This window comes from Onychomys torridus, chromosome 3 (assembly GCF_903995425.1).
Source record: "Onychomys torridus chromosome 3, mOncTor1.1, whole genome shotgun sequence".
In the NCBI taxonomy this organism is placed as follows: domain Eukaryota; kingdom Metazoa; phylum Chordata; class Mammalia; order Rodentia; family Cricetidae; genus Onychomys; species Onychomys torridus.
Window position 1 is genome coordinate 114,411,377 of NC_050445.1, and position 26,845 is coordinate 114,438,221.

Sequence of the window (26,845 nt, forward strand, 5' to 3'; positions counted from 1 at the left end):
CAATAGTCAGAGGACCTCAGGTGCGAGGACCCCTTAACTAGATGCAGAAATGAATGTACACAGGCATTGTTCTGAGGCTTGGAGAGAGGTGTTCCTGTTCCTTCAGCTAGACCTGACCACCATACCGTATTTTGTTTGGCCCTCAGTTGACTATGTAGTCCCTGAAAAGGGACCTATATCTGCTCTGCTATCGTTTCATAGTGAAACTTGGGAATTAGGTAACAGCCTTGTAATTATTTTATAAGTAATGTTTTTATTTTTCATTTTGAGACAAGGTCTCCATGTAAATCATGCTGGCCTGAAACTCACAGAAATCAACTGACCTCTGTCTCCTGAATTTGATTTTTGTTTTTTAAGTGAGCCAGTTGGGGCTGTGTTTGCCACATAAGTATGAGGACCTGAGTTTGATCCCTAGCACCATGTAACAGGCTGGGCATGGTGGCACACATTGGTAATTCTAGGGCTGGGGAGGTAGAAAGAGGATGATACCTAGGGCTCCCTGGCCAACTAGCCTACTCAAATGGACTCGCTCTAGGTTCAAGAGGAGAACCTGTCTCAAAACACAAGGAGAGCAATCAAGACATTTAGTGTTGCCCTCCAGCCTCCAGTGAACACATATAGATATGCAAACACACAATGAATCAGTTGTTTCTGCAGGAGACAGCTGTGGCTGGATTCCTTGATGAACAGGATTTTTGAGTCTAGCATTCAGAAGGATTTCCCTGAGGACATGGACAGAGACAGGCTTCAATTTTTTAATTTCTCTTTTCGTTACTATTTTTGTGAATTTTTAAGGTTTTTTTTTGTTTTGTTTTGGTTTGGTTTTTGGTTTTTAGGGTTTTTTTTTGTTTATTTTTATTATTATTATTTTTTTTTACATGTATGAATCTTTGCCTGCATGTATGTGGTGCCTGCAGAAGTTAGAAAAGTGCTTTGGATTCCCTGAACTTGGATTACATGGTTGTGAGCTAAGAATCAAACCCCAGGTTCTTTGCAAGAGCAATAAGCGCTTTTAACTGCTGAGCCATCTCTCCAGCCCCATTTTGTGTTTTGTTGTTGTTGTTTTGTTTTTTTGTTTTTTTTTCTGAGACAAGGTTTCTCTGTGTAGTTTTTGGTGCCTGTCTTAGATCTCACTCTGTAGACCAGGCTAGCTTCAAACTCACAGAGATCCGCCTGGCTCTGCCTCCTGAGTGGTGGGATTAAAGGTGTGTACCACCACCGCCAGGCCAGCCCCATATTTTTTCATTAAATTTTGGTTTTCTTACAGTTATTTTGTGAGTGTGTCTGTATGTGGGTGGGTGTGTGCATTGAGGAAGACAGTTCTCTCCTTCCATGATGCAGGCTCCAGGGATCAAACTCACAACTTCAAGCTTGGCAGCAAGAGTCTTTGTTGAGGCTTCTACCAGCCCTTGTTTTTGACATACCAGCATCTCACTGTTTACTCTGGGCTGGCCTCAAACTCACTATGGCAGCTCTGGCTGACTTCAAGTTCACCATCCTTCTGCCTTAGCCTCCTAGTGCTAACCCTACAGGTCTTCAGCTGGGGTGGTGGTGGTACACACCTTTAATCCCAGCACTGGGGAGGCAGAGGCAGGTGGATCTCTGTGAGTTCAAGGCCAGCCTGGTCTACAGAGTGAGTTCCAGGACAGCCAGGACTGTTTCACAGAGAAACCCTGTCTTGAAAACAAAAACAAAACAGACTACAGGTCTGCACTACCCTCTCAGATCCAGAGGATGGCTTCTTGAGACAAGGCTCTGGGTTCCCCCTTGCCTGCCATGTAATGTCTACAAGTTGTTGGTGTTTTTGTTTTTGTTTTTCAAGACAAGATGTCTGTGTGTAACAGTCCTGACTGTTCTGGAACTCACTCTGTAGACCAGGCTGGCCTCGAACTCACCGAGATCTGCCTGGCTCTGCCTCCCGAGTGCTGGGATTAAAGGCATGCGCCACCACTCCTGGCTAAAGTCCACTGTCTTGTGTGCCAGTGACTTTCAAAGCTCAGCTCCTACCATCCACCTTCCTTCCTGTTTCCCCAGAAAATTGGGCCCTGCCTGAGAACAACCTCATAGAGGAAGATCAGGCCCTCCTTTCTCCCCATCACCTCACCTTAGCTCAGGAACTGTGGATGAACAGTCTGCACTACAGAAATCAGCTCTTAAATGGTGGAGGCTGACTTCATGAGAATAAGCTCTCAGCAGGCTTCCTGGCAAGAAATGAGCAGGGTGAGAGGGTCATTCTGGAGGAACTATATTTTCAATGCTGGGTGAAAAGAAGCTATGATAAATGAGGTCAACATAAATTTAGGGGAAAAAAGGTCGGCGCTTCAGAGAAAAAGTTGGTGGGCAAAGTGGTGTATTGCTCCAAGGAAGCAATTACATAAACCTGAGCTCATATTGAAACTGGTAACAGACAAAACAGAAAATGTTGGGCAAAGCATGGCGGCTTTCACCTGTTATCTTAGCACTGGAGAGGCAGAGACATTAGTGTGAGGTCAGTCTGTGCCACATAATGAGACTCTGTGTCCAAAAAAAAGCTGTCATCCCAGCATGTGGGAAGTAGAGGCAAGAGCATCAGGAATTCAAAGTCAAGAGGAGTAGGGTTGAAATGTGGGAAACTGTGCCAAGTAGGCTAAGCAACATGCTTCCCTCCAGACTCCAGGGAGAGTCTTCCACACCCAGATGAGCATCCAGGGAGTTCCCTTCTCCACAGTGAGGCCAAGAAAGAGTGGATGAATCTGTCCTCAGGGCAGAGCTGGGAAAGGTTCTTCCATTCCCTAGGTGACAGGACCTTTAAACCTCACGGGTTCCACACCCTGACCACTGGGCTTGCACTCCTATCAGCAGGGAGAGATGTGTAAGTTGTCAATATACCTGCTATCCCAGCCAAGGATGTAGATCATCCCATTAGTCTGCTCCCTGAGATCTCTTGCTTGATTGTTCCAGTACATTTGGTGTCCTTTGACCTTAAGGAAGCTCTTCATTGAGATGTGGGACTGGGAGGTGGTCCAGCAGGTGGCCCAGGAAGAAACTAGCCCATATAGCATGCCTCTGGCTCAGTCCTTAACTGCCAACTCCTGACTCAGCATCTTCATTCTGGATGTTGCCATCTGAGCTGCTGGAGGGCTCTTCCATGGCAGAGGAGGACGGAGATTTCAGTTTTTGCTGCTTCTGATACTTCACCCTGCGGTTTTGGAACCAGATCCTCACCTGTAATTGGGGGCAGTGGACAGGCATCAGCATGTGGCCAGCAGGTCCCTCTTCCCCTTCACTCACTTCCGGAGCTGCTCACCTCCTGCTGTCTCGACAAAATCTGTTCTTCCTGACAAGTCAAGCATCTCCTCCAAAATGCCATTCCTGTCACCATTATTCACCCCTGGTGTACCTTTGTTGTTTTGTGATGGAGTCTCACATGACCCAGGCTAGCCTCAGACTCACTGTGTAGCTCCAGATGACCTTGAACGCCCGGTCCTCCTGCTTCCACCTCCCAAGTGCTGGGATCACAGGTGTGTGCCACCATGCCCGTTGTATGTGGTACTGGAAATTGAATCCAGGACTTTGTGCTTTTGAGACAAGCACTCTACCAACTGAGCTATGCTCTAACCCCCAGTGAGTACTTGTGACTACAGTGTCCTGTGCTGTACTAGGTGACAATGACAGTGGTGAGAGAGGCAAGGTCCCTGTCCTCTGGAGCTCACCCCCCACCCCCAGTGAGAATCAGAAGATATAAGTGGAGGCACAAACAGAGCTCGGGTTGGGTGATCTCCTTGAGGAGAAGGTCCATCCTGGTGGGGATAGAGAGAAGCAAAATGAGTAGAGCAGGGAGACAGCCTATGGGATGGCTCTCAGTTGATATCAAACTCAAGGTGAGGACCAGAAAGGAGAGCAGAGTTGCAAGGGAGAAAGGGCCGGGAAGTGGGAGTTCAGAAGAGCCAGGACACCTGGGATCTTGAAGGCCACAGGAAGGGAGAGTCCCTTTGGAGGCTTGTAAATGGGATGTGACATGGTCCTGAAGTGAACTGCACAGCTGGCTGAGCTATGGGGGCTGGATGAAGACGAAGGCAAGAAGACAGCCAGGAGACCATAGCTGATCTAGGGTGAGTGAGTGAGGCGTAGAGATAAGGTGGGGCAGTGGGAAAGGGAAGCAATTCCATTTGCAGTTTAGAGGTAGAAGGGACCAGTGTGTGTGTGGGGGGTCTGACCATGGATAAGGAAAAGAACACATTTAGGAAAGAAAAAACAGTTAGGAATTGAGGTTTTGTAAAGTTTGCAATGCCTTCCCAGAGACGTCTAAGTGGAGATTTTAAGAAAGTAGTTAGGGGCTGCAGATGTAATTTAATGGTAGAGAACTTGTGTAGGATGAGGTTTGATTCCTAGCAGAGAAGTTTGGACTGGGAATATAAATTTGAGCCCTCAACTTGGAGATGGTATTTAAACCATGGCTATAGATGAGACTAGATGGCATGAAGTCCCAAAGGGAAGAGTAGCCTAGAAAGGAGACAACCATGGCTAGAGAAGTTGGAGGAAGGTCAAGAGGAGAATGTGTCCAAGTCGGGGAGGTGTAATCATGAGAGCCGTGAAGCTCAGAAGTCAGCTGAGGGGAGGAGCAGGCTTGTTGGCTTTGACAACTTGGATGTCTTGATGAAACAGAGGGAAAATCATCACGTTGGGGTGTCTTCAAGAGACACCAGAGAGCCAGGATTTGATCAGTTGGCAGAACACTGGTCCAGCACACATAAATCTCCAGATTTGACACTCAGCACCGTAGTAAACGGGTGTCATCCTAGCATTTGGGAGGTGAGACAGGAGGATTAGAAGTTCAAGATTATCTCTGGCTATGTAGCAAATTTGAAACCAGCCTGGGATACTTGAGGACCTGTTTCAAAACAGACAAACAGACCGACAGGCACACAGACAGACACACACAGACACACACACACACACACAGACACACACACACACAGAGAGAGAGAGAGAGAGAGAGAGAGAGAGAAGCAGAGTGAATGGAAGAGAAGATGGGAGTGAGCATAGCAAACTCCTGAGAAGTTTGCCTACAATGGGTAGAGTAATGGCACAACAGCAGGACAATATGGGGCCAAAGGGACAGTCATAACTTAAATATCGAGCCTCTTGAATCCCTACTTGGTCTTGCTGACAGCCCCTTGTTTAGCATGGAAACACTCAGAAGGTACTAGAGGAGGCTGGGGAAATGGCTCAGATGGCCCAAGTCTCAGGCTTGCAAAGAGCAGAGTTCAGATCTCCAGAAACCCACATGAATGCCAAGTGGCCCACCTGTAACTCCAGCCTCAGCAAGCAGAGACAGGATCCCCAGAGCAAGTTGGCCCCACATTGACCAGCTCTGGGTTTGATTGAGAGATTCTGCCTCAGCGAACAAAGTGGAAGAGCAGCTGAGAATGATTCCTGACATCAACCTTGGGCCTCCTCCACATGCACACACACTGGCACACAAGTGTGCCTGCACACATGCAAAACATGCATACACATATGCAAAACACACAGGAGAAATAAAAAGGAGCAAGTACTAGAGTAACATTATGTTTGTAATGTGACTCCAAATAGGAATATTATATAACATAGGGAATGTGTAAACCATTAGGGCCTGTCTTCCCCAGCATCCTAGTGCAGAAAAAAAAAGGTCATATCTTCCTCTCATCCCTTCTAGGAGCCTATCAGAAGGTGGTGACAATCTCCACACAGCCTGAGCCTCAGGTCCCTGTTCTCACCTGGTTCTCTGTCAAGTGCAGCCTGGCAGCCAGCTGGGCTCTCTTCTTCCCTACCAGGTTGTGCTGCTTTGCAAACACTTTCTCCAACTCCTCCAGCTGCTGCAAGTTAAACATCGTGCGGACCCTCTTTTGGTGTCTCTCTGTGTCCTGAAGGTCCACGGTAGAAGCCCAGTCCAGAGGGCTCCAGAGGCCTGGACAGTAACGGAGCTCTGAGCCTAAAGAACAACCAACAGCAGAGGAAGTCAGCCAGCAGCCACCTGCCCCCTTCCCCGCCTCCTACACACACATCCCAGAGGAGAGAGAAACCCACAGGCTCCAAATCTCTCCCCTCCCCTTGGCCAGGCAACTTAGGGCAGTGGGAAAACGCTGTAAAGAAATAACCCCAAAAAAGCTGGGCAGATGACTCAGTCAGTAAAACAGAAAATGGCACCAGACTGAGGACCTGTATTCTGATCCCCAGCACAAAGGGAAAAAAAGAAAATAGCAGGGCTGAGCTTGTGGAGACAGTGGGTGCTTGGGAGCTTTTCAGCCAGCCAGTCTAGCCAACTGACAAGACCCAGATTAAGGGAGAGGCCCTGTCTCAAAACTCAGATGGAAAAGGACTAGAGAGATAGCTTGGCAATTACAAGCAATCGCTGCTCTTCCAGAGGACTCAGGTGTGGCTCCCAGCACCATGTCCAAAGGCTTACAACCACTTGTACTTGTAACTAGCTCCAGAGAATCCAATGTTTTCTCTGGCCACCTCAGGTTTACACACATGGCATACATTCACACATACACATAAATAAAAGTAAAAGCATCTTTAAAAGAATAAGGTGGAAAGGTATTGAGGACACCTCCAACATCCACACCTATGTGCACTCACCTGCGTACATATGAATATACATTAAAAAAAAATATAACCTGGAAGTGTAAAAGAGCCAGAGGAATAGGAAGGAATGTGTGAAAAGCTGTCTTCTGAACTTGACATGGTTGTTACAGCGCTGTGATTACAGGCACACACCATCGCCCCTGGCTGACTCTAGGATTTCCCTTCGATGCCATCTGCTACTGCTTCCAAACTCCATCCCCTGTACCTGTGAGGCTGAGGCCCTGCTGGCAGAAAAGGCGAGCCACGTTCAGTCCAGGTACGCAGGGCGTGGAGCACAGCGGGTAGACGCCCATGCTCAGGTAGGCCGGCAGCCAAGTCGCTGCGGAGCACACCCAGGGCAGGACCCGGTATTGTGACAGAGAGCTGAGGTTCAGACTGGAGCAGGAAGAGAGCTGCAGAGGGGTGGCAGCTGTCTCCCGGGTCTCGGGTCTCGCCAGGATAGCCTCGACAGAAAAGGAGGACTCCAGGCGTCCCCGAGCTAGGCGCGGGACCACTGGGGACGCAGCCACGGGACAGGGACCCAAGCGCCGGGGCTGGACCTCAGCGCCTGAGGGAACGAGCTGCTGGGGCTCTGGGTCGGACATGGCGCGACCCCCGAGGGCACCTACACTGGAGAAGAGCTGGAGGACCTTCCGGGCTGTGTAAGGAGCTCAATAGGAGAAAGAGATCACCCTACTAACGGGACAGGAGACATGAATCAGGATCCTTCGGACCAGCTGGTCGCCAGGGCTTTTTAACTTATCAGGTGGGAGGAGGCGGGGCGAAGGCCAGACTTACTCTTCCTAGAGTGAGGCCAGGCCTCTAAAGTCTCCCCCCCCCCCCCCCCCCCCCCCGCAGTAGCCGTAGGTGGCATCCCACCAGGGCAGGGGACAGGGGGGAAGGGGTGGAAGGCGGAAAGGGGATTTCCTCCACCCTGGTGCTTTGCGGGAAGGACTTTGAGCTTACTATAGCTCACTATGGCTCTCCACCCCTCTCCTCCTCCTTTTATTTTAGAAGGTCTTACTGTGTAACTCTGGCTATCCTGGACCAGACTATGCAGATCAGGCTGGTCTTGAACTCACAGAAATCCATCTGCTTCTGCCTTGTGAGTGCTGGGATTAAAGGCATGAGCCACCACACCCACACCCTTCTCAATCTGTAGTCCAGGCTGGCCTCCAAATCAGGAATCATGGCAGAATCATGGCAATTCTGCCTCAGCTTCCCAAGCACTAGGATTACAGGCTTATACCACTGTGCTTGGCCTCACTGTGGCTCTCTGGTGATCCTAGATGTAGGTTCTCTGCCCCTGCTTACGCTATCTACGACCCCAGTCTCCCCTGCTGATGTGGGGAACAATGATCTCAGGAGGATGGGGCAGTACCTACTGTCTTGTTTTCCTAATCTTCACCCTTTTCTCAAATAATTTTGGGTACTGCCTCACTGCAACTGGGACTGTGCCTCACACTTGCTAGGCAAGCACTCTGCCTCTTCAAAGCAGAAGCCCTGCTTAGATTCACATAAGAATTTTAAAATGTGTAAACATTTTATCCATAAGCGCAATGAAAAATAAATTTCCCAGACTCCTCCTCCTCCTGCTGCTATCAATTTCTTTTCTTTTTCGTTTATTTGTGTTGGTGTTTTGCTGCATGTATGACTATGTGAGGGTGTCAGATCTTGGAGTTACAGACAGTTGTGAGCTGCCATGTGGGTGCTGGGACTTGAACCCAGGTCCTCTTGAAGAGCAGTCAGTGCTCTCAACCACTGAGCCGTCTCTCCAGCCCCTCAATTTCTTTTCGATCTTTTCGGCAATGTCCTTACCCTCAGCACAGGGTCTTGCTAGAAAGGTCTTTCCCGCTGGGCATGCTGGCACTTGGGATGCTGGAGAAGGAAAATCTAGAGTTCAAAGCCAAGCCTGCTCTACAAAGCAAAACTCTGTGAGAACAAGAAAGAAGGGTAAGTAAGGAAGGGGGCATGGTGACACTCTCCAGTGATTCCAGCACATAGGTGGAGCAACAGGACCACGAGATCAAAGCCATCCTCAGTCACACAGAGAGATTGAGGCCAGCCTGGGCTACATGAGACATTGTCTCAAAAACTCAGAGGCTTGGAGAGATGGTTCAGAGGTTGAAAGTTCCTGCTGTTCTTGCAGAGGACCTGGGTTGGAGTCCTACTACCCACTTGATGGATCCCATTTAATTCCAGTACTCAACAGGTGGATCTCTGAACTTGAGGCCAGCCTGGTCTACATAATGAGTTCCATGCTAGCCTGGTCTATATAGTAAGACTCTGTCTTTTTTTTTTTTTTTTTTTGTGGAGCTGAGGATCGAACCCAGGGCCGTACAATTGCTAGGCAAGCACTCTACCACTGAGCTAAATCCCCAACCTGAGACTCTGTCTTTTTAAGAGAACTGGACAGGTGCCTTGGGAAATGGCACAGTAGATAAAGCGCTTTCCAAGCAAGCAGGGAGGGCCTGAGTTCAAGTTTCCAGAATCACATAAAATCAGATGTATCTGTCGTCCTCAGAGTTCCTATGGGGAGACAGGAGTCAAAGAGGGTGAGGTCCCCAGAAACCCCAGGGCCTTAGGAGAGAGGGAAAGAGAGGGAGAGGAGAAAGAGAGAGGGAGTTCTTGTTTCTGACAAAGTGGAAGGGGAGGATGGACAGACAGCCAGGTTTGTCCTCTGAGCCCCACCATACATGCACCATTGCACTTATACATACAGGTGTGCACCCACACATGCGCGTGAACACACACACACACACACACACACACACACACACATTTTTTTTTTTAAAAGAGAAGGGGGAAAGGAGGGAGGGATGGGAGGAAGAGAGAAGGAAAAGAAGGGAAGTGGGCAGGACATTCTCTGTAGGCGGTAAAGAGAAAACGGCCCGAGGTAAAAGGGAAAACCACGGCAGCACATGTAGTTTAATTACCATCAGGCCTGCGGGTCAACTGGCAACACCTGTCAGGTCCCCAGGTCTAGTGGCCAGCAGAGGAGCCAAGGTCAGTAGATACAAATCACAGATGGACAGAGGGCTTCAACATGTAGACCACCCTGAACTGAACAAGCAGTATGTGAGCAGTTTCTGATTATCTACCCGGTGAGTCCGGGAACATGACATGTGGACTCCCATTGGTTTGGCCTGTGAGAAGCCTAGAGAATTAACCAGTCTCTGTAGAAATCACCTCCAGCCTTTGCCCAGTTTCTGCTGGAGGCCCTATTAGAAGCCCCGACAAAGTGGCTCTGTAGTTTCCTCCTTTCCTGGAACCTCTCCTAATCTTAGGAGTATCTCTCACACCCCCTCCCTTACTTTCTCAGTTTGCCTTAATAAGCTTTGCTTACTTTGTTTTGTTTACTCCCATATGCTCCAGTAATTAATCATCTTTGTCCTGAGACAGAGACTAGCCATTCAAGAGCCAGTTTGGGGCTAAGCATGGAGGCACACGCCTTTAATCCCGGCATTTGGGAGGCAGAGGCAGGAGGATTTCTGTGAGTTTGAGGAAGAAAGGATCTTCCTATATTCAGCAATTTACATGATTATTCCTATATTCAGCAATTTACATTATTATTATTATTATTATTATTATTATTATTATTATTATTATTATGTGTAGGGCAGTTATTTGTATCCCACCTTTGAAGACTTATCAGTACTTTCTGGCTGTGTCTTTGGATAAATTGCAAGTTTCTATTTGTATTTACCATCTGCAAAGTGGAGAATAATAGTGGAGAATAACACTGCTTACCTTGCCCAGGGATGGTACCTCCCACCGTGGGTTGGAGCCTCCTATATCATGCCCACAGGACAATCTGATGGAGGCATTTCCTCAGCTGTGGTTCCCTCTTCCCAGGTGACTGTAGCTTGTGTCACGGTGACAATAAAAACTAACCGGGACACCTCTCCTGCCTTCTGAGCAACTTAGCAAGAAAGTGAAGGTCTAGGGATATGGCGACTAGCATGTCTGAACTCCTGGGTTCAATACGAAGTACCTCATGAAAACTGAGCACAGTGGTGCATGCCTGCAATCCCAGCATAGTGGGAGGGAGAGGCAGGCAGAGATCAAGGTCATCTCTGGCTACATAGGAGTTTGAGGCCAGCCTGGCCTACATGAGACCCTTTCTCAAAAAAGCAAAAGCAAAAGGCTAGGGAGATGGCTCAGCAGTTAAGCATGTACTGCTCTTGCATAGTACTAGAGTTCAATTCCCAGCACCCACATTGAGCTGCTCACAATTACCTTTAACTCCAGCTCCAGCGGATCTGGTGTCCTTTCTGGCTTCTACAAACTCTCTCTTTCTCTCTCTCTCTCTCTCTCTCTCTCTCTCTCTCTCTCTCTCTCTCTCACACTCACACACACACACACACACACACACACCTGTGTATCACACACACCTGTGTATGTGTGTCTGGTATGTGCATATGAGTATGCAAGGGTTGGGCCCATGGTTAGACATACAGAAGCTAGAGGAAAACATTAGGTGTTTCCCCCTATTGCTTTCTGCCTTACTCTGTATTAGTTACTTTTCTATGCTGTGATAAGATGCCTTGGCCAAGGCAGCCTATAGAAAGAAGGGTTTATTCAGGCTTACAGTTCCAGAGAGTTAGGGTCCATGATGGCTGTCCTGCCTCTGCCTCCCCAAGTGCTGGGATTAAAGGTGTGCAACATCACACTTAGCCCTTTCTGGCCTACTACTGATCTAATTTTTACCAGATGTTTGATGCTCTGTCACTTTTCCTTGGGGAGACATGAATAGACATCTTCCTACCCCAGACTAAGCATCGATGACAGACTGAAGAAATTATTCTATCCAAGTCTACTGTAGTGAACCAATAAGGTCTTTTGGGTTACTTCCAGGGACATGGGTGGCTCAAAGGGAGCTCTGTCACCAAGAAGCCCAACACATTATGGGTGACAACCCAAGAAAACTACATCCATGGAGCTCCTGACTCCACCTCTGCCCTAGAAGAGAGTCTCCTCTCCCTAGTAATTGTTCTGTTTCTGTAACATTATGGAGGGGCCTGTAAATCCTGTAAGTTTCAGGATCTTCCTGAGCCTTTAACTTCCCTTTATTTTATTGGCATTATAGATTTCATTAAGTCCTCCCTCCTCCTTCCAGGAGAGAATGTTTCAAGTTGGAAGAAGCAGCTACACAATGGAAGAGAACTGTGAGAGTGGGGATATAATTTGTCCCACAAGATAGCCTTGACACTTTCAGGCCTTTCTTGGTTTCTTTAAACAGAATTTCTTTCTTTCTTTCTTTTTTTCTTTCTTTTGTTTTTCTTAAGACAGAATCTCAAGTAGCTGAAGCTGGCCTCAAATTTGCTATGAGCTGGGAATGACCTTGAACTTTTGATCCTCCTGCCTCTACCTCCAAAGTGCTGATATGACAGGCGCAAACCACCAACCACTCTCATTATTGAGAGTTTTATTCATTGCTGGAAATTGAACCCAGGACCTAGTGTGTGCTGACCAGCACTGTACCAGCTGAGCTCCACCCCAAGACCTACTTCCTGCTTTGGGTGCAGGATGTTAATACCAGGGCCTCCTGTATACTAGGCAAGCGGTCCACTGAGCCATCTCTCCTGCCCTGTAGCACATTTTATAACCCCTAACTGGCTGGAGACAGAGTTCAGCAGTAAAGCGCTTGCCCAGCGTTCCTAAGGCCCTGGGTTCAGCGTGTGGCACCACAAACAAAAACCTGAAGACAGGGCCTGGGAAGGAAGGGCTCAGCACCCAAGGCACTCACTGGACAAGAATAAGAACAGAAGTTCAAGTTTGGACCTCCAGGCCGGGTAACAGCCAGGTGGATGTGGTGTCCTGCATGTGATTCCAGCCTCAGAAGGTGGAGATGGGATCCCCAGAGCAAGTGGAGCCAGATTGGCCAGCTCCAGATTTGATTGAGAGCCCCTGCCTCAGTGAATAAGGTGGAAGAGCAACTGAGGATGACGTGTCCCCACATTAAACTCAGGCTTCCACATGTATATGTACCTTCACACACGTATGCCCACGTGCATATCACACACACACACACACACACACACACACACACACACACACACACACATGAAAATGGAAAAAGGGAAAACAAGCACTTGGAGACAACTTCTGAGTTCCCCGGATGCAGAATGCCTAGAAGGATTCTGCAGCCCAGAACTTTCCGAGGGAAGTGATCTTTGCCATTCACCCAGGGGCCGTCCGGTTCCTTTTCCTCACTCAGTTGTGAACACTTCTCCCTCCCTCCGAGTCATCCTGTTTAGAACTTCTGTTTTGTGAGGGTGCAGCACTCTACTACCATGAAGCTACATTACCATCATTAACTAGTTAATTAATTAATTGTATTTTTAAAGATAGGGGCTCACCATGTAGACCAGGCTGGCCTCAAACTCACAGAGATTCACCTCTCTCTGCCTCCCAAGGGCTGGGATTAAAGGTGTGCAGCACCATGTCCAGCCCTCTCTTTCACTTTTTTTCTCTTTTCTGCCTCTTTATTTCACAATTTTTTCTTTGTTTGTTTGTTTGTTTGTTTTTTCGAGACAGGGTTTCTCTGTGTAGCTTTGGAGCCTGTCCTGGATCTTGCTCTGTAGACCAGGCTGGCCTCGAACTCACAGAGATCCACCTGGCTCTGCCTCCCGAGTGCTGGGATTAAAGGAGTGCGCCACCGCCACCACCACCACCACCACCATCCGGCTATTTTATAATTTTTGAATTCCAAGTTTAAGAACATCATTTAGAATTCTAATTGAAATAATTACTTCTATTTATGTAATCATTATTTTTTAATTTACTCTCTCATATTTTACATCCTGACTGCAATGTCTCCTCTCCTCCCTTCACTCCCACCCTCTCCTCCTCTGCTTCCCTAGGGATATTGACCAACCGTGGCATATTAAGTTGCAATAAGATTAGGCATATCTCCCTCATATTAAGAAGACTGGACAGGTCAAGCCAGCAGGAGGAAAAGGGTCCCAAAGCAGGCAAAACATCAGAGACACCCCACTCCCAGTGCTAGGAGTTCCACAGGAACACCAACTACACAACCATAACATACATGCAGAGAGTCTAGGTCAGACCCATGCAGGCTCCTTGGTTGTTCAGTCTCTGTGAACCCCCATGAGCCAGGTTAGTTGTTTCTGTGAGTTTTCTTGTGGTGTCCTTGGCCCTCTGGCTCCTATAATCCTTCCTCCCCATCTTCTGAAGGATTCACAGAGCTCCGCCTAATGTTTGGCTGTCTCTGCATCTGCTTCCATCAGCTGCTGGATGGAGCCTCTCTGATCATGATATGTTAGCCTCCTGTCTGGACTTCTCCCAGTCTGTGTCGTCTCATTTTTGAGACTAGGTGTCACCAAGTTTTACAGGCCTTGAACTATAGCATCCCTCCTGCCCCAGTCACTCAAGTAGTACCTTACTGGCTTGCACCCAAGCCGTGGCTGTAACTTGTTCCTTGTAATAGCTGTATCAGGCCCCATGGTGTAAACCACAATTACTCAATCTTTCCTTTGCTGGAGAACATTCTGTAGCTTCCTAGCTTCTACCTCTACAAAAACATTTTTTTCAGTATCCAATGCACAATTGATGATCTTATTTCTGCACAAAAATTCTGCAAATAGGATTAATGGACATGCATTTATATGAATTTATATTTTATATCACATTGATCTCCAGACTAGTTTTTAATAATTAATAATTTAATAATACCTGCTATATCTAAGGACCCAACACAATGCCAAGGACTCAACTGGTCAAGTAAACAATATAAATATTTAAAGCTTTGTATGATGGTGCATGTCTGTAATCCCAGCATCAGGAGGTAAGGGCAGGATGATCAGGAGTTCAAGGCTACACAAAAACATGTAGCAAGTTTGAGACCACCCCTTCTTATATTAGAACCTGCCCCAAACACACACACACACACACACACACACACACACACACACACACACACACACACACGGACACGGACACAGATACGGACACACAGGATGGGGGGAGAGAGAGAGAGAGAGAAGAAGCTGGTATAACTCAACTCAGCTGGTAGTGCTTGCCTAGCATGTATAAAACCCTGAGTTTAACACCCAGTACCCCATAAAACTGGGCATGGGGACATGAAAGTAGGAAGATCAGGAAATCAAGAAGATCAAGGTCATCCTCAACTGCATAGCAAGTTCAAGGCCAAGCTGGCAACATGAGCCTTCTCTCAAAGACAAAAACACAGGCTGGCAAGATGGTTCAGTGGGTAAGAGCTCTTACCAAAAGGACTGTCAATCTAAATTCATTGCCCCAGGGTCTACAGAATGGGAAGAGAAAACTGGCTTCTAGAAATTGTCCTCTGACCTCCACACCTGTACTGTGAACTGCACATGCACACACACACACACACACACACACACACACACACACACACACACACAAAATGCCAACTTAAAACAAAACAAAAATGGCCAGGCTTGGTAGAAGGCAGAAGCAGGTGGATCTCTGTGAATTCAAGGTCAGCCTGGTCTACATACTGAGTACCAGGAAACCCTGTCTCAAAAAATAACAAAACAAGCAAAAACAAGAAGCAAGAAAGTAGTGGTGCCCACCTTTAATCCCAGCACTTGGGAGGCAGAGGCAGGCAGATGTCTGGAGTTTAAGGCCAGCCTGCTCTACATAGTGAGTTCCAGATCATTCATAACTACACAGTGAGACTCTATCTCAAAAAAAAAAAAAAAAAAAGAAAGAAAGATATATTGTGTATATAGATGTTTTATCTATATGTATGTTTATACACCATGTGTGTGCAGTGTTCACAGAAGCCAGAGAAGGGTATCAAATCCTCTGGAACTGGTGTTGCAAGTTGCCATGTGGGTCTTGGGAACCAAACACTGGTCCTCTGGAAAAGCAACAAGTGCTCTTGACCTCTGAGCCATCTCCCAGTCTCCAAGTTTATATATTTGTAATGGTTAGTAGCACACACCTGTAACCTGGACACCTGGGAGGAACTGGTCCACATGGGCTACAGAGGGAGACCCTGTCTGTTTCAAACACAGTAACTAAAGGAGACTTGGCTATCCAGCTGTTCCCACCCCAGTTCCTCCCGCATCCAGCCTTCTCTGTAATGAGGGCCTCTCTCTCCTCTCTCGGAATGCACTGAGCACTGATAGTGAATGAGGTGTGTGGCAGGAAGTGAGCGTGATACCAACAATTGGAGCTTTGCTTGGCAGTCTCCCTTAGGTCGAGAGCAGGTTTCTTCCACTGAATTGAGGGGTGCCCTCGCTGAGATCTTAGAGCCGCTGGGGAGCTGAGAATTGGGGGTATAGTTACGGACTCCCTTGCCACCCTTTCTCCCAGCATCTCTGTTTCCTGTTTTCTTTTTTCACTGTCCCTTTTACAATGGTCCCACTCCCCTCACCCCCAAGGAGGGTCATCTCTATCCTAAGGCCACATGCTTGGTGATAACCATGAAGCTCTCTGGAGCTAAGGCCTCCAGTCCACAACCCACACCACAGGCTTCAAGTGGAGCGTAGCCTGCAGAGTGAGAGGACCTGAAGACCCCCTGGAGGAGCCCCTCACTCCCCACCCCCCGCCCGAGCTTCCTCAGCTCCAGTGCACACCTGCTCCTCTTTCTCTGCCCCTCCTCCCATACTGCACCTGACTAACAGCAAAGAGCAAACAAGGTTGTTTGTTCCTCCCTCCCCGGATGCTCTGGCACGGGAGGTGCTGTGTGTTGACATGCACGCACTTAGGCAGGGCTCTCTTAACTTCTTCTTATGTATGTTGCTTTTAAGACCCTCTGAAGTTCTATGCTCTTTAATTAGACCGAAGTTAACAAACATGTATTTGTTTGAGCTCTTTCCTGTGAGTTGGGTTTTATGGGGGGCACAAAGAGCTATGAGTGTGCATGTGTTACAGTTTCTGCCTTGGGAACTACCGGTCTCATGGTGGGGTGGGAGATGAGACAGAGAGACTCATCTACAATTTGCTAAGGCAGCTGCCAAGCCTGGGACAGAGTCTATGGGAGGATGAAAGGCAGAGAGGTTAGGGATAACTTACTGTATTTTTTCAGCACCAGGGAATAGAACATGGTGTCCTGGTGCATGATAGGCTAGCTCTCTGCCATTGAACTATACCCCAGCACACTTTTTACTTGGAGACAGGTTTAGGCGGGCCCTGAACTCACTTTATAGCCCAGACAAGCCCTTGACCTTCCGATGTTCCTTCTTCAGTCTTCCAAGTGGCTGAGCCAACAGGCCTGCACTGTTGGAGATGGCTTCCCAGAGACTTCCCTCGGTAGTCAAGTCCAAAACCAGCAAGGCTGGCCAAAACGCCAGAGTCTGGGTGAGATACAGCAGAGGGGGAGTTCTGTGTAAGGAAGAAGAGCTGGTCCGAGCCTTAGAGACTTCAAGAATGAGTAAGATAAAGGAGGATTGGTCAGAGAAGGGGACAAGGATGTAGCCTAGGCTCCCCTTGGCCTTGCTATAGCTGAGGACGACTTTGAACTCCCAAGCCTTCAGGTTCAGCCTCCCAAGTGCTGGGCTTGGGAGCACATGCCATAATGCCAGGCTTGAGACAGTCCATGTCCCAACCACTTGGAACAGCCTGGTGCTAGGATTTGGCAGTAAACTAATGAAAACCCTTTGATGTGTTGAGAAGGACACTGAGGACCCACCAAGGGAAGGAACTTCTCCAAAGGCAGATCTTGGTTCAGGCTCTGAACATGCAGGTCACTCTTCCTGGCAGCTGTGAGGTCACACAAGGCCAGGTCAGCACCTCCCTCAGTCTTAACCCATTGGACACGTGGAGCTGAGTGCAGATGTGCTGCCTTTGAATTCTCTTTTTCCTTCTCCTCCAGTCAGTGTCTGAAGAAAGAGGCTAGAAAGAGGGATGCCCCTGACCTGACATCATTGCAGGTACCACAAGATGTGCAGGCACTCATTCCTACGGCCCCCCCCCCTCTCCCACTGGTACTTTCTTCCCATTTCAGACACGCAGAAAATAGAACCTCTGGTTTTGTGACAGGGTATCATAGCCCAGGCTGGCTTTGAACTCACTATACGAGGATGACCTCAAGCTTCACTCCTATCTCCACTTCCCAAGTGCTGGGATTGAAGCTGTACCCCACCATGCCCTGTTCATGCAGTGCTGGGATTGAAGGTGTGCCCCACCATGCCCTGTTCATGCAGTGCTGGGATTGAAGGTGTGCCCCACCATGCTCTGTTCATGCAGTGCTGGGATTAAAAGTGTACCCCACCATGCCCAGTTCATGCAGTGCTGGTATTGAAGGTGTGCCCCACCATGCCCAGTTCATGCAGTGCTGGTATTGAAGGTGTGCCCCACCATGCCCAGTTCATGCAGTGCTGAAAACAAACCCAGGGCTCTGTGCATGCCAGGCAGTAGCCTACTAATGGAGCTACATCTCCAGCCCTGTGACTTCTTTCATAGTTAGTAATGTATAAATTCAATCTTGATTTGTTCAGCTCTAAGTTCAGCTGGGGATGTGGCTCTATTATGGAACACTTGCTTCATATTTTTGAGACTCTAGATTTGATCCCCAGCCCTAAAGGGGCTTATACATGTAATCCTAGCACTAGGAAATGCTAAGGCAAGAGGATGACCATGAGGGCTGATGAGATGGCTCAGTGGGTAAAAATATTTGCCACTAAACCTGAGTTAAATCTCCAAGGACCAACACAGCGGAAGTAGAGAACTAACTCTCACAATTGGCCCTCTGACTTCCACACATGTTGTGACCCACACATGCCCATACACAAACACATACATTCACTCAAAAGAAATACAATGTAATTAAAAGTTAAAAATAAAGGCATGATGGCAAATGCCTTTAATCCCAGTACTCAGGAGGCAGATCTCTGTGAGTTTGAGGCCAGCCTGGTCTACATGGAAAGTACCAGGTCAGTCAGTACTACTTTTTTTGTTTGTTTGTTTGGTTTTGGTTTTTCGAGACAGGGTTTCTCTGTGTAGTTTTGGTGTCTGTACTGGATCTCGCTCTGTAGACCAGGCTGGCCTCAAACTCACAGAGATCCACCTGGCTCTGCCTCCTGAGTGCTGAGATTAAAGGCGTGTGCCACCACCACCTGGCCAGTCAGTACTACTTAGTGGGACCATGTCTCCAACCAACCAACCAACCAACCAACAAATAAAAACCAATAGTAACAACAACAAAGACAAAGCACATATTTTAAAAAGTCAGATTTGGGGCCAGGTGGTGGTGGCACACGCCTTTAATCCCAGCACTTGGGAGGCAGAGGTAGGCGGATCTCTGTGAGTTCAAGACCAACCTGGTATACAAAGTGAGTTCCAGGAAAGGCTCCAAAGCTACACAGAGAAACCTTGTCTCAACCCACCCCCCTCCAAAGATCAGACTCGGTAGCACCTATCTTCAATCCCAACACTTAGGAGAAATGCTGATCACTGAGAGCATGTCTAAAACAAACGAAGGCCAGGGGCCGGAGAGATGGCTCAGTAGTCAGGAGGGAGTTCTGCTGCCCTGGCAAGAGGTCCATCCGATGGCTCTAGGCCATCCAATGCCCCAGGCCTCCTCAATCCTTCCTATTTCTCTCTCCCAAGAGAAAATCTTAAAACAGTAAACAGGGCTGGAGAGATGGTTCAGAGGTTAAGAGCACTGACTGCTCTTCCAGAGGTCCTGAGTTCAATTCCCAGCAGCCACATGGTGGCTCACAACCATCTGTAATGAGAACCCTCTGCTGTATACATAATAAATAAATAAATCTTTTAAAACAAACAAACAACCAAAAAAACTAAAGCAAAAGTTTGAACTTGGATTGAGTTGATTTCTCACAGCCCATAGAGGGGAAAGGTAATTTTTACTGTAGAGATTGGGAGATGGGGTTAATAAGGGGTGGGGAGTAAATCTTCAGAGCTCTTTTTTTTTTCTTTTTCTTTTTCTTTCTTTTTTGAAGAGTGTCCATGTAGCCCAGGCTGACCTCTAACTCTCAGCAATCCTCCTGCCTTCACCTTGGGAGAGCTGGGATACCAGGTATGTGTTACCAGACCTCCTAACTGTCCTTTCTTTACAGATCTCACAATGGTGCAGGCTGGTCTAGAACTGCATGTAGATAGACCAGGCTAACTCACAGAGTTCTCTCTGCCTCTGTTTCACAAGTGATAGGATTACAGGAATGTGCCACCATGTCCAGTTATAATAGCTCTTTTTAAAAAGGTGGAGCTGGGCGTGGAGCCAGCCTTGAATCCCACCACTTGGAGGCAGAGGCAAGGACATCTGGGTCTCGGTGGATTTCAAGCCAGGCAAGGCTAAATAGTGAGACCCCTTGTAACTTCACTACTCCAGAGGCTGAGGCAGGAGGGTTGCTTCTGATTCAAGGTCAAACTGGGCTACATAATGAGACCTCATCTCAACACTGCCCTTGCCATTCATTGGTGCCTGCTCTGATGAGGATGGGGAGTACCATTGAAATGACAGAGAGAATTGAGTTAGGATGCCTTGAAAGCCAAGGGGTTAGAGGGGAGAGAGCATGATTGAACCACCTAGAAGCGTCTATTCTTAAAGGAAAGAAAAACAGATGCTGCCGATGGTACCCTGCAGATGCCAGGTGGTGCTGCACCAGGGGACAAGGACAGACGTCACTGGCCAATTGATCAGCTCGGATGTTCTCTCATCCCATGTAACCTTTCAAGCTCTTCTACAAGTAGACTTCCTGGTTGGTCACTAAGCAAGCTGTTGCCACTGGCCCCAAGGCTGGGGTCTGAGCCTAAGGGAGCAGGCTGGGGGGAGCTTTGGGGGAGGGGTGCTGGAGGTCCTGGGAAAGCTCATTTCCCAGGCCAGGTGCAGAGCCTAGCCAGGCCTGCTGAGGGTCTCCTAGTGCGATGGTGGCCTGACTGGCTGTTTGCTCAGCACAGACCTGAGATTCCTGTGAGAAATGTGTGTTCAGACTGATTTGTTTGCTGTTCACACTTGCACAAAGTGCTGCCCCTTGGGGAGGCCTAGGAAGGGGTATAGGATGAACTCAAGAGTCCCCAGCATCCAGAGAATGGCCTAGAAAAGCCACTGTCTTCAAGCTTCTAGAGGGAGAATAGGGTTGAGCTCAGTTGGAAGCTGTAGGAAATGTGAGGGGTTCAGCCTGCCCCCTCCTTTCCTGGAAGGAACAGCATGAGTCTCATCCTGTGAGAATCTTGGGTTAGAAGGACTTGGGTTTTGCAGGGACCACCCAGAGAGGAGCAAATGATCTTACTCTGAAGTCCCACCTGGGAGGTTCTGACTTGGTTGGTCTACCCTGTGGCTACAGTTGGAGGTCGGGAGGCTAGCTGCTTCCCAAACCTCAACCAGTGGAGCTGTGTCCCCACCTATTCAACAGGTCTATCTTGGGCTCTTAAGATCATTATTTACTTTCTTATTCAGTGTGTGTGTGTGTGTGCATGTGTGTGCGTGTGCCTAAGGAAGCCAGAGGTGTCTTCCTCAATTGCTCCACTGGGGTTTTTTGTTTGTTTGTTTGTGTTTTGTTTTTGAGACAAGGTCTTGCTATGTAGCCCTGGCTGGCTTAGAATTCACTGTATAGACCAGGCTGTCCTTGAACTCACAGTAATCTATCTGCCTCTCCTTCCAAATGCTGGGATTACGTGCCTTCAACACCATACCCTGCTTTCCACCTTGTGTTTTGAGGCCAGTTATCTCGCTGAGATGTATTTCATCCCCCATGGCCAGGAGTGCTGATATACAGCATGACACCAGGCTTTCTCACATGGGTTCTGGGCACATGAACTCAGGTGTGTTTACATCAATAGAGTGTGGAATCAGTGGTGCGTTCTAAAGCTAGGCGTTATGATCTGGAGCCTCCCCTCACTGTAGTGTTGTTTGTTCTTTGGGTCCAGTGGCTACGTGAAGAAGAGAAGAGATGGGGAGAGAGGAACACACACACACACACACACACACACACACACACACACACCACACATATACACACACACATACGTACACACACACACACACACACACACACACACACACACACACACCACACATATACACACACACACATACGTACACACACACACACACACACACACACACACACACACGGGGGTGTGGGCTGGGGAGAGAGACAGAGAGAGAGAGAGAGAGAGAGAGACAGAGACAGAGACAGAGACAGAGAGACAGAGAGACAGAGAGACAGAGAGAAGACTGAAGTCCAGTTAAGATAATTCCTTTGGGGGCTAGAGAGATAGCTTAGCAGTTAGGAGTGTTGGCTACTCTTCCAAAGGACCAGCACCCACATTAACAGCTCACAACTGTCTGTAACTCCAGTTCCAGGAGATCTGGCATCTCAGACATACATATAGATAAAACCCCAGTGTATGTAAAGAATAAGTAAATCTTTAAAAAAATATATAATTCCTTTTATGTGTGTGAGTGTTTTGCCTGCATGTGTGTGTGCCTGGTACCTACAGAGGCCAGAAGAGGGCATCTGATTCCCTGGAACTGGAGTTACAGACAATTGTAAACAACTTTGTAAGTCCTGGGACTTGAACCCAGGTCTCCTGGAAAAGTAGTTAGTGCTCTTTACCACTGAGCCATCTCTCCAACCCCAGTTGGGTTATTTTTCCTGGTCTAGTCATCCTAGATCAGCCACCAATGACAAATCAAAATAGCAGCAATTCCAACCAGGTCTAGCCTGGTGGACCAATGATTTTATTAGACTTACTTACAGGTATATGAGGGTTACTCCCAGAAGCGTGGGTGATCCCAAACACTCCATCGCTGCAGTGTGTGTAAACAATCCCACAAAAGCTGCATAGATGTGGTCTCCTCTGCAGTCAGCCCACTACCACCTGTATACAGCAGCAGCTCCTGAGACCACAGACAGCTGGGGTAGATTGCCCCATCACTGGGTACCAGGAAGGGGTGAGTGACTGGAATCTCAGGAGGCGCCTAAGGACCCCCTAAGACTCCGCCCTCCAGTGAGGGCATATTAATAGGCTTGATCTTGCTTGACCTCAAGCAGGCAGTCACAGCTACTTTGCTTTCATGACTGTAATAGTCATGTCCTGTCTGGACAACAGCATGGACCCATTGCCTAGGCCACTCTGCCAGGATCCTAGATTTATGAATGCAGTTATTATCTGAGACAGTCTAGTCCCAGCACCTATGTGGTTATAGCCAAGACCAACTACATAATTTTTAGGGGTCAGTACACAATGAAAATGGGACATTGTGGTTCAAAATAAATCATTTAGGATGCAAGATAACAATAGCAGTGCATTGACTGAACCCCAGGGTCCCTATGAGCTTGGGCCTGGGCACCCACAAGGTGCACACCCAGAAAGCCTGCTTTCTGCAACTTTGTATGATCAACCCTGGGCTAGGGCTGGGGTTCAGTTGTATAGTGCTTGCCTTATTATGTTCAAACCCTGGGTTTGAGTCCCCGCAATGCATTGACCAACTGGGCATGGTGGCACTCACATGTAACCACAGCACCCGGGAGGTAGAAGCAGGAGGATCAGTTTTTCAAGGTCACCCTTGGCTACATAGTTTTCAGTCAGCAGTAGTTACATGAGACCATGTCTCAGAAGACAGCAAAAAGGACAGGTCTTCATAGTGAGTTTCAGGATAGTTGGGGCTACATAGAGAGACTCTGCCTCAAAAATCAATCGAACAAAAATTATATTTATTTCATTTCTGTGTGTGTGTGTGTGTGTGTGTGTGTGTTGTGCTGTGTTATGCTATGGCATGTATGAAAGTCAGAGGGACAATTTGTGGAAAATGGTTTTCTGTTTCTATCATGTGAGTCCATGACCATCTCAGGTCATCTCAGGTCATTGGCAGCAAATGTCTTTACCTGCTGAGCCATCTTGCAAGCCCTTGTTCCCAAAAAATTTGAGCAAAGAAAGTAGTTTCCAGCCAGGCAGTGGTGGTGCACACCTTTAATCCCGGGACTTGGGAGGCAGGGGCAGGAGGGTCTCTGTGAGTTTAGGGCCAGCCTGGTCTACAGAGTGAGTTTCAGGACAGGCTCCAAAGCTACACAGAGAAACCCTGTCTTGAAAAAAAAAAAAAAGTAGTTGCCATTAAAACCACAGTGTTTAGGAGTGGTTTGTTATATAACCACAGAAAACCAAAACACAGTCCACGGTGGTCTGATTCTTTTACAACACAAGAGGTACACGAGGGGAGGTATAACATGTTGTGACGGTGACAGCCCATTTAGTTATTTTTGTCTGGCTTTGACAGGGTCTTTCTAGGTAGGCTTGAACTTGCCACCCTCCTGCCTCAGCCCCTTGAGTGCTAGGATTACAGATATACTTGAGTGGACTGAGAAATACCTAGGAGATTTGTTAGGCACACTTCTGGGTATATCTTTGAGAGTGTTCCAGGACAGCAGCTAAAGGAGAAAGACCTGTCCTGAGTATGGTATCATCCAATGAGCTGGGGAGGGGGGCAGATGGAGGGAACAGGAAAAGGAAAGCTTGCTAGTGCAGGCCCTCCCTCTCCCCTTATCTCTCCCTGTCTCCCCTCTTCCCCTCTTTCCTCTGCTCCATCACACCCTTTCCACTATGACACTCTTCCTCACAACAAGCCCAGCAACAATAGAACTGTGTCCATGGACAGTGACCTCTAAAGCCATGAGCCCAACTCCTTCATCCTTCTCAGTTGTTAACACAAGCTATTCCATCATATGGATGAAAAGCTAGCTGTCATACGGGCCACTGAATTGGGAATCTCTTGGGTTAAGATCAGCACCAGGCTTTTAGGGAGGAAAAAATCCCTGTTCATTAAATGCCAGTTCAGATGATGGAGATGCTTCACAGACTACAAGTCAAGGACTAAGCTGGGGCTGGAGAGATGCCTCAGTGGTTAAGGACACTTGCTGCCCTTCCAGAGGTTGGGAGTTTGGTCCTACATTGGGTGGTTTAAGTGTCTGTAACTACAGCTCTATGGTATCTGGTATCCACTTCTGGCTTCCTCAAATCTCCTCTCCCACATTCATGTACACACACAGATACACAAACACATACAGCATAAATACAAATAATTTTTTTTTAATTTTGGTTTTTCAAAACAGAGTTTCTCTGTAGCTTTGCGCCTTTTCCCTGGAACTCACTTGGTAGCCCAGGCTGGCCTCAAACTCACAGAGATCTGCCTAGCTCTGCCTCCCGAGTGCTGGGATTAAAGGCATGCGCCACCACTGCCCGGCCAATTTTTTAAAAAAAGAATTAAGCTGGTGGCCAGTGAGCTGACTCATCAGGTAAAGGAACTTGCTGACAAGCCTGACGGTCTGAGGTGAGTCCCCGGAGTTACACAGGGGACGGAGAGAACTCCTGTTACCCACAGAACCATCTTGTCAGCCCTCTTTTATCTGATTTCAGACAGGCTCTCACTATGTAGCCCTAGCTGGCCTGGAACTCACAATGTAGACCAGGATGGCCTCAAACTCACAGAGATCTCCCTGTCTCTGAGCACTGGGATTAAAAGCATGTGCTATCATGCTAGGCTATTTGGTGTTTGAGACAAGATCTCATGTAGCTCAGGCTAGCCTCAAACTGGCTATGTAGCCAAGGATGACTGTGAACTCCTGATCTTTCTGCCTCCACCTACCTAGTGACGGAATTATAGGCCTGTGACAGGCATCACGCAGGCTTTTGTGGTCTTTGGGTATACCTTTTCTTTCTCGTTGTGTTCCGGTGCACCTAATACACTAATTTATTTTCCTCAATTAATCTGCCTGCTGGCCTTTATTTCAAACCCAGGGGTGGGGGCATTTTCTTTTTTCCCCTTCTCTACAGTACCACTAGGTGGTATTAAACCCTTTAAACGGACATACTATTTTGTTTTTGGAATATCGCCCTCCTAGGTTCTGTCCCAGCCAGGATTCAAGAAAGCACCCAATAAGGGCCCGGCATATGCTAAACCGAGGACCTGCGGGGGCCGGGCCTACGCAGAGTGTCATCTCTCACAGTGGGCAGCAGGTGGCGCGCGCAGACTGTTCAATGGGGGCGCCCAATTTCTGCAGCGGCCGCTGGGGACGCGACAGCGCTGTCTCAGTGATCCAGACTGGGGATGATGCTGGGACGGAGAGGCCCTCACACGGAAGCCTAGGAGCTGGGACCATTTTGGCTTACAATTCCCTCCAAAGCTAGGAGAAATTAAGCTGGCATGGGGGAGGAGAGGCAGGGCCCTGAGCCCAGAGGGCAGCAGAGGACGGGGGAAATGAGTGATAGATACAGCCTCCCTCAGTCCTAAATCCCAGGAGCTGGGAAGCATTCAGTCCCAGAAGCTATGTAAGCAATTTAGAAACAGTGAGTTCAGAGAGCACAGAGCCGGGTAGGGACTTATTTGGTCAGTTCACAAGTGTCTAGATAGCAGGAGGAGGCTTTGCAACTCCAAGGAGAGGGGATTGATTGCTCCAGTTGGCCTGTCTCCCAAAGGTGGGGTCAGAGGAAGGCAGGGTGGAGCGCCCCTGTGTGACTCCCGAGAAAAACCTAACACATGGCCCGAAGGAAAGGGGAGAAGGCTGACACCCCATTGCTGGAGAGCTGAGGTGGGAACAGATGTTTGTTCCTTTCATCTCTGAGATGAAGACGACCTGGAGGGCTTCCTGCAGGAACAGGTTGGGAGTCAACAGTGACAGGGCAGATGGAGGAATTGTCAGCTTACACAGGGAAGGTGCAGGGAGGGAGGGACGGATGGCAGAGAGCAGGGAGGGGGATCCAGCTAGGGACATGGCTTCTGTGTGAGTCCAGTGGCATCCAGAAGTGGGCGACTGCACTGCCTTTCCCACCTCTGAGAGCTCTGAGAAATTTGACTTAAGACTCAGAAACACACTCCTGGCCAGGACCAAAGGAAGCTGAAGGCTTCAGGGCACCAAGTACTCAGAGCTGGGCTGGGGACCAGCCAGGTCTTCTGGACACCATGGATGCCTGTGCCTGGGGACTCAGGGTGAGAAGAGGGGACTGAGGACGGGAGGTGGGTCTGAAGATGGTGAACTTGGGGGTGGAGGTGAGATGAGAGGAAAGGGGGCCTCTTTACTGCTCCCTCTTCTTCCCACCTCTTTTCTTGTCCCCCAGCCCGCTCTCTCTTCCTCTCCTTTCCTTCTCTTTCTCCTCTCCCCCTCTAGCTTTTTGAAACAGGGTGGCATGAATTCACTGTGTAGCCAAGGCTAACTTGAATCTGATCCTCCAGCCTCCACCTCCCCACTGCTGGATTACATGTGCCACCACCCTCTTGCCTTAGTGGCCATCTCCTTCCCACCTCTTCCTCCTCCTCTCCCTCCCCCTTCTCTTTCTCTCC

The 26,845-nt window shown here is 48.3% G+C and overlaps 1 protein-coding gene across 1 annotated transcript; it reads right to left on the minus strand.

Annotated features, from left to right (window-relative positions):
* Nucleotides 1–3,057: 3,057 nt before the first annotated feature.
* Noto (notochord homeobox) lies at nucleotides 3,058–7,193 on the minus strand. The gene is made up of 3 exons (XM_036180509.1): nucleotides 6,815–7,193; nucleotides 5,739–5,953; nucleotides 3,058–3,204 (listed from the first exon to the last, which is right to left on the minus strand). The coding sequence occupies exons 1-3, from the start codon at nucleotides 7,191–7,193 to the stop codon at nucleotides 3,058–3,060; spliced, it is 741 nt and encodes a 246-aa protein (XP_036036402.1).
* Nucleotides 7,194–26,845: the final 19,652 nt, after the last annotated feature.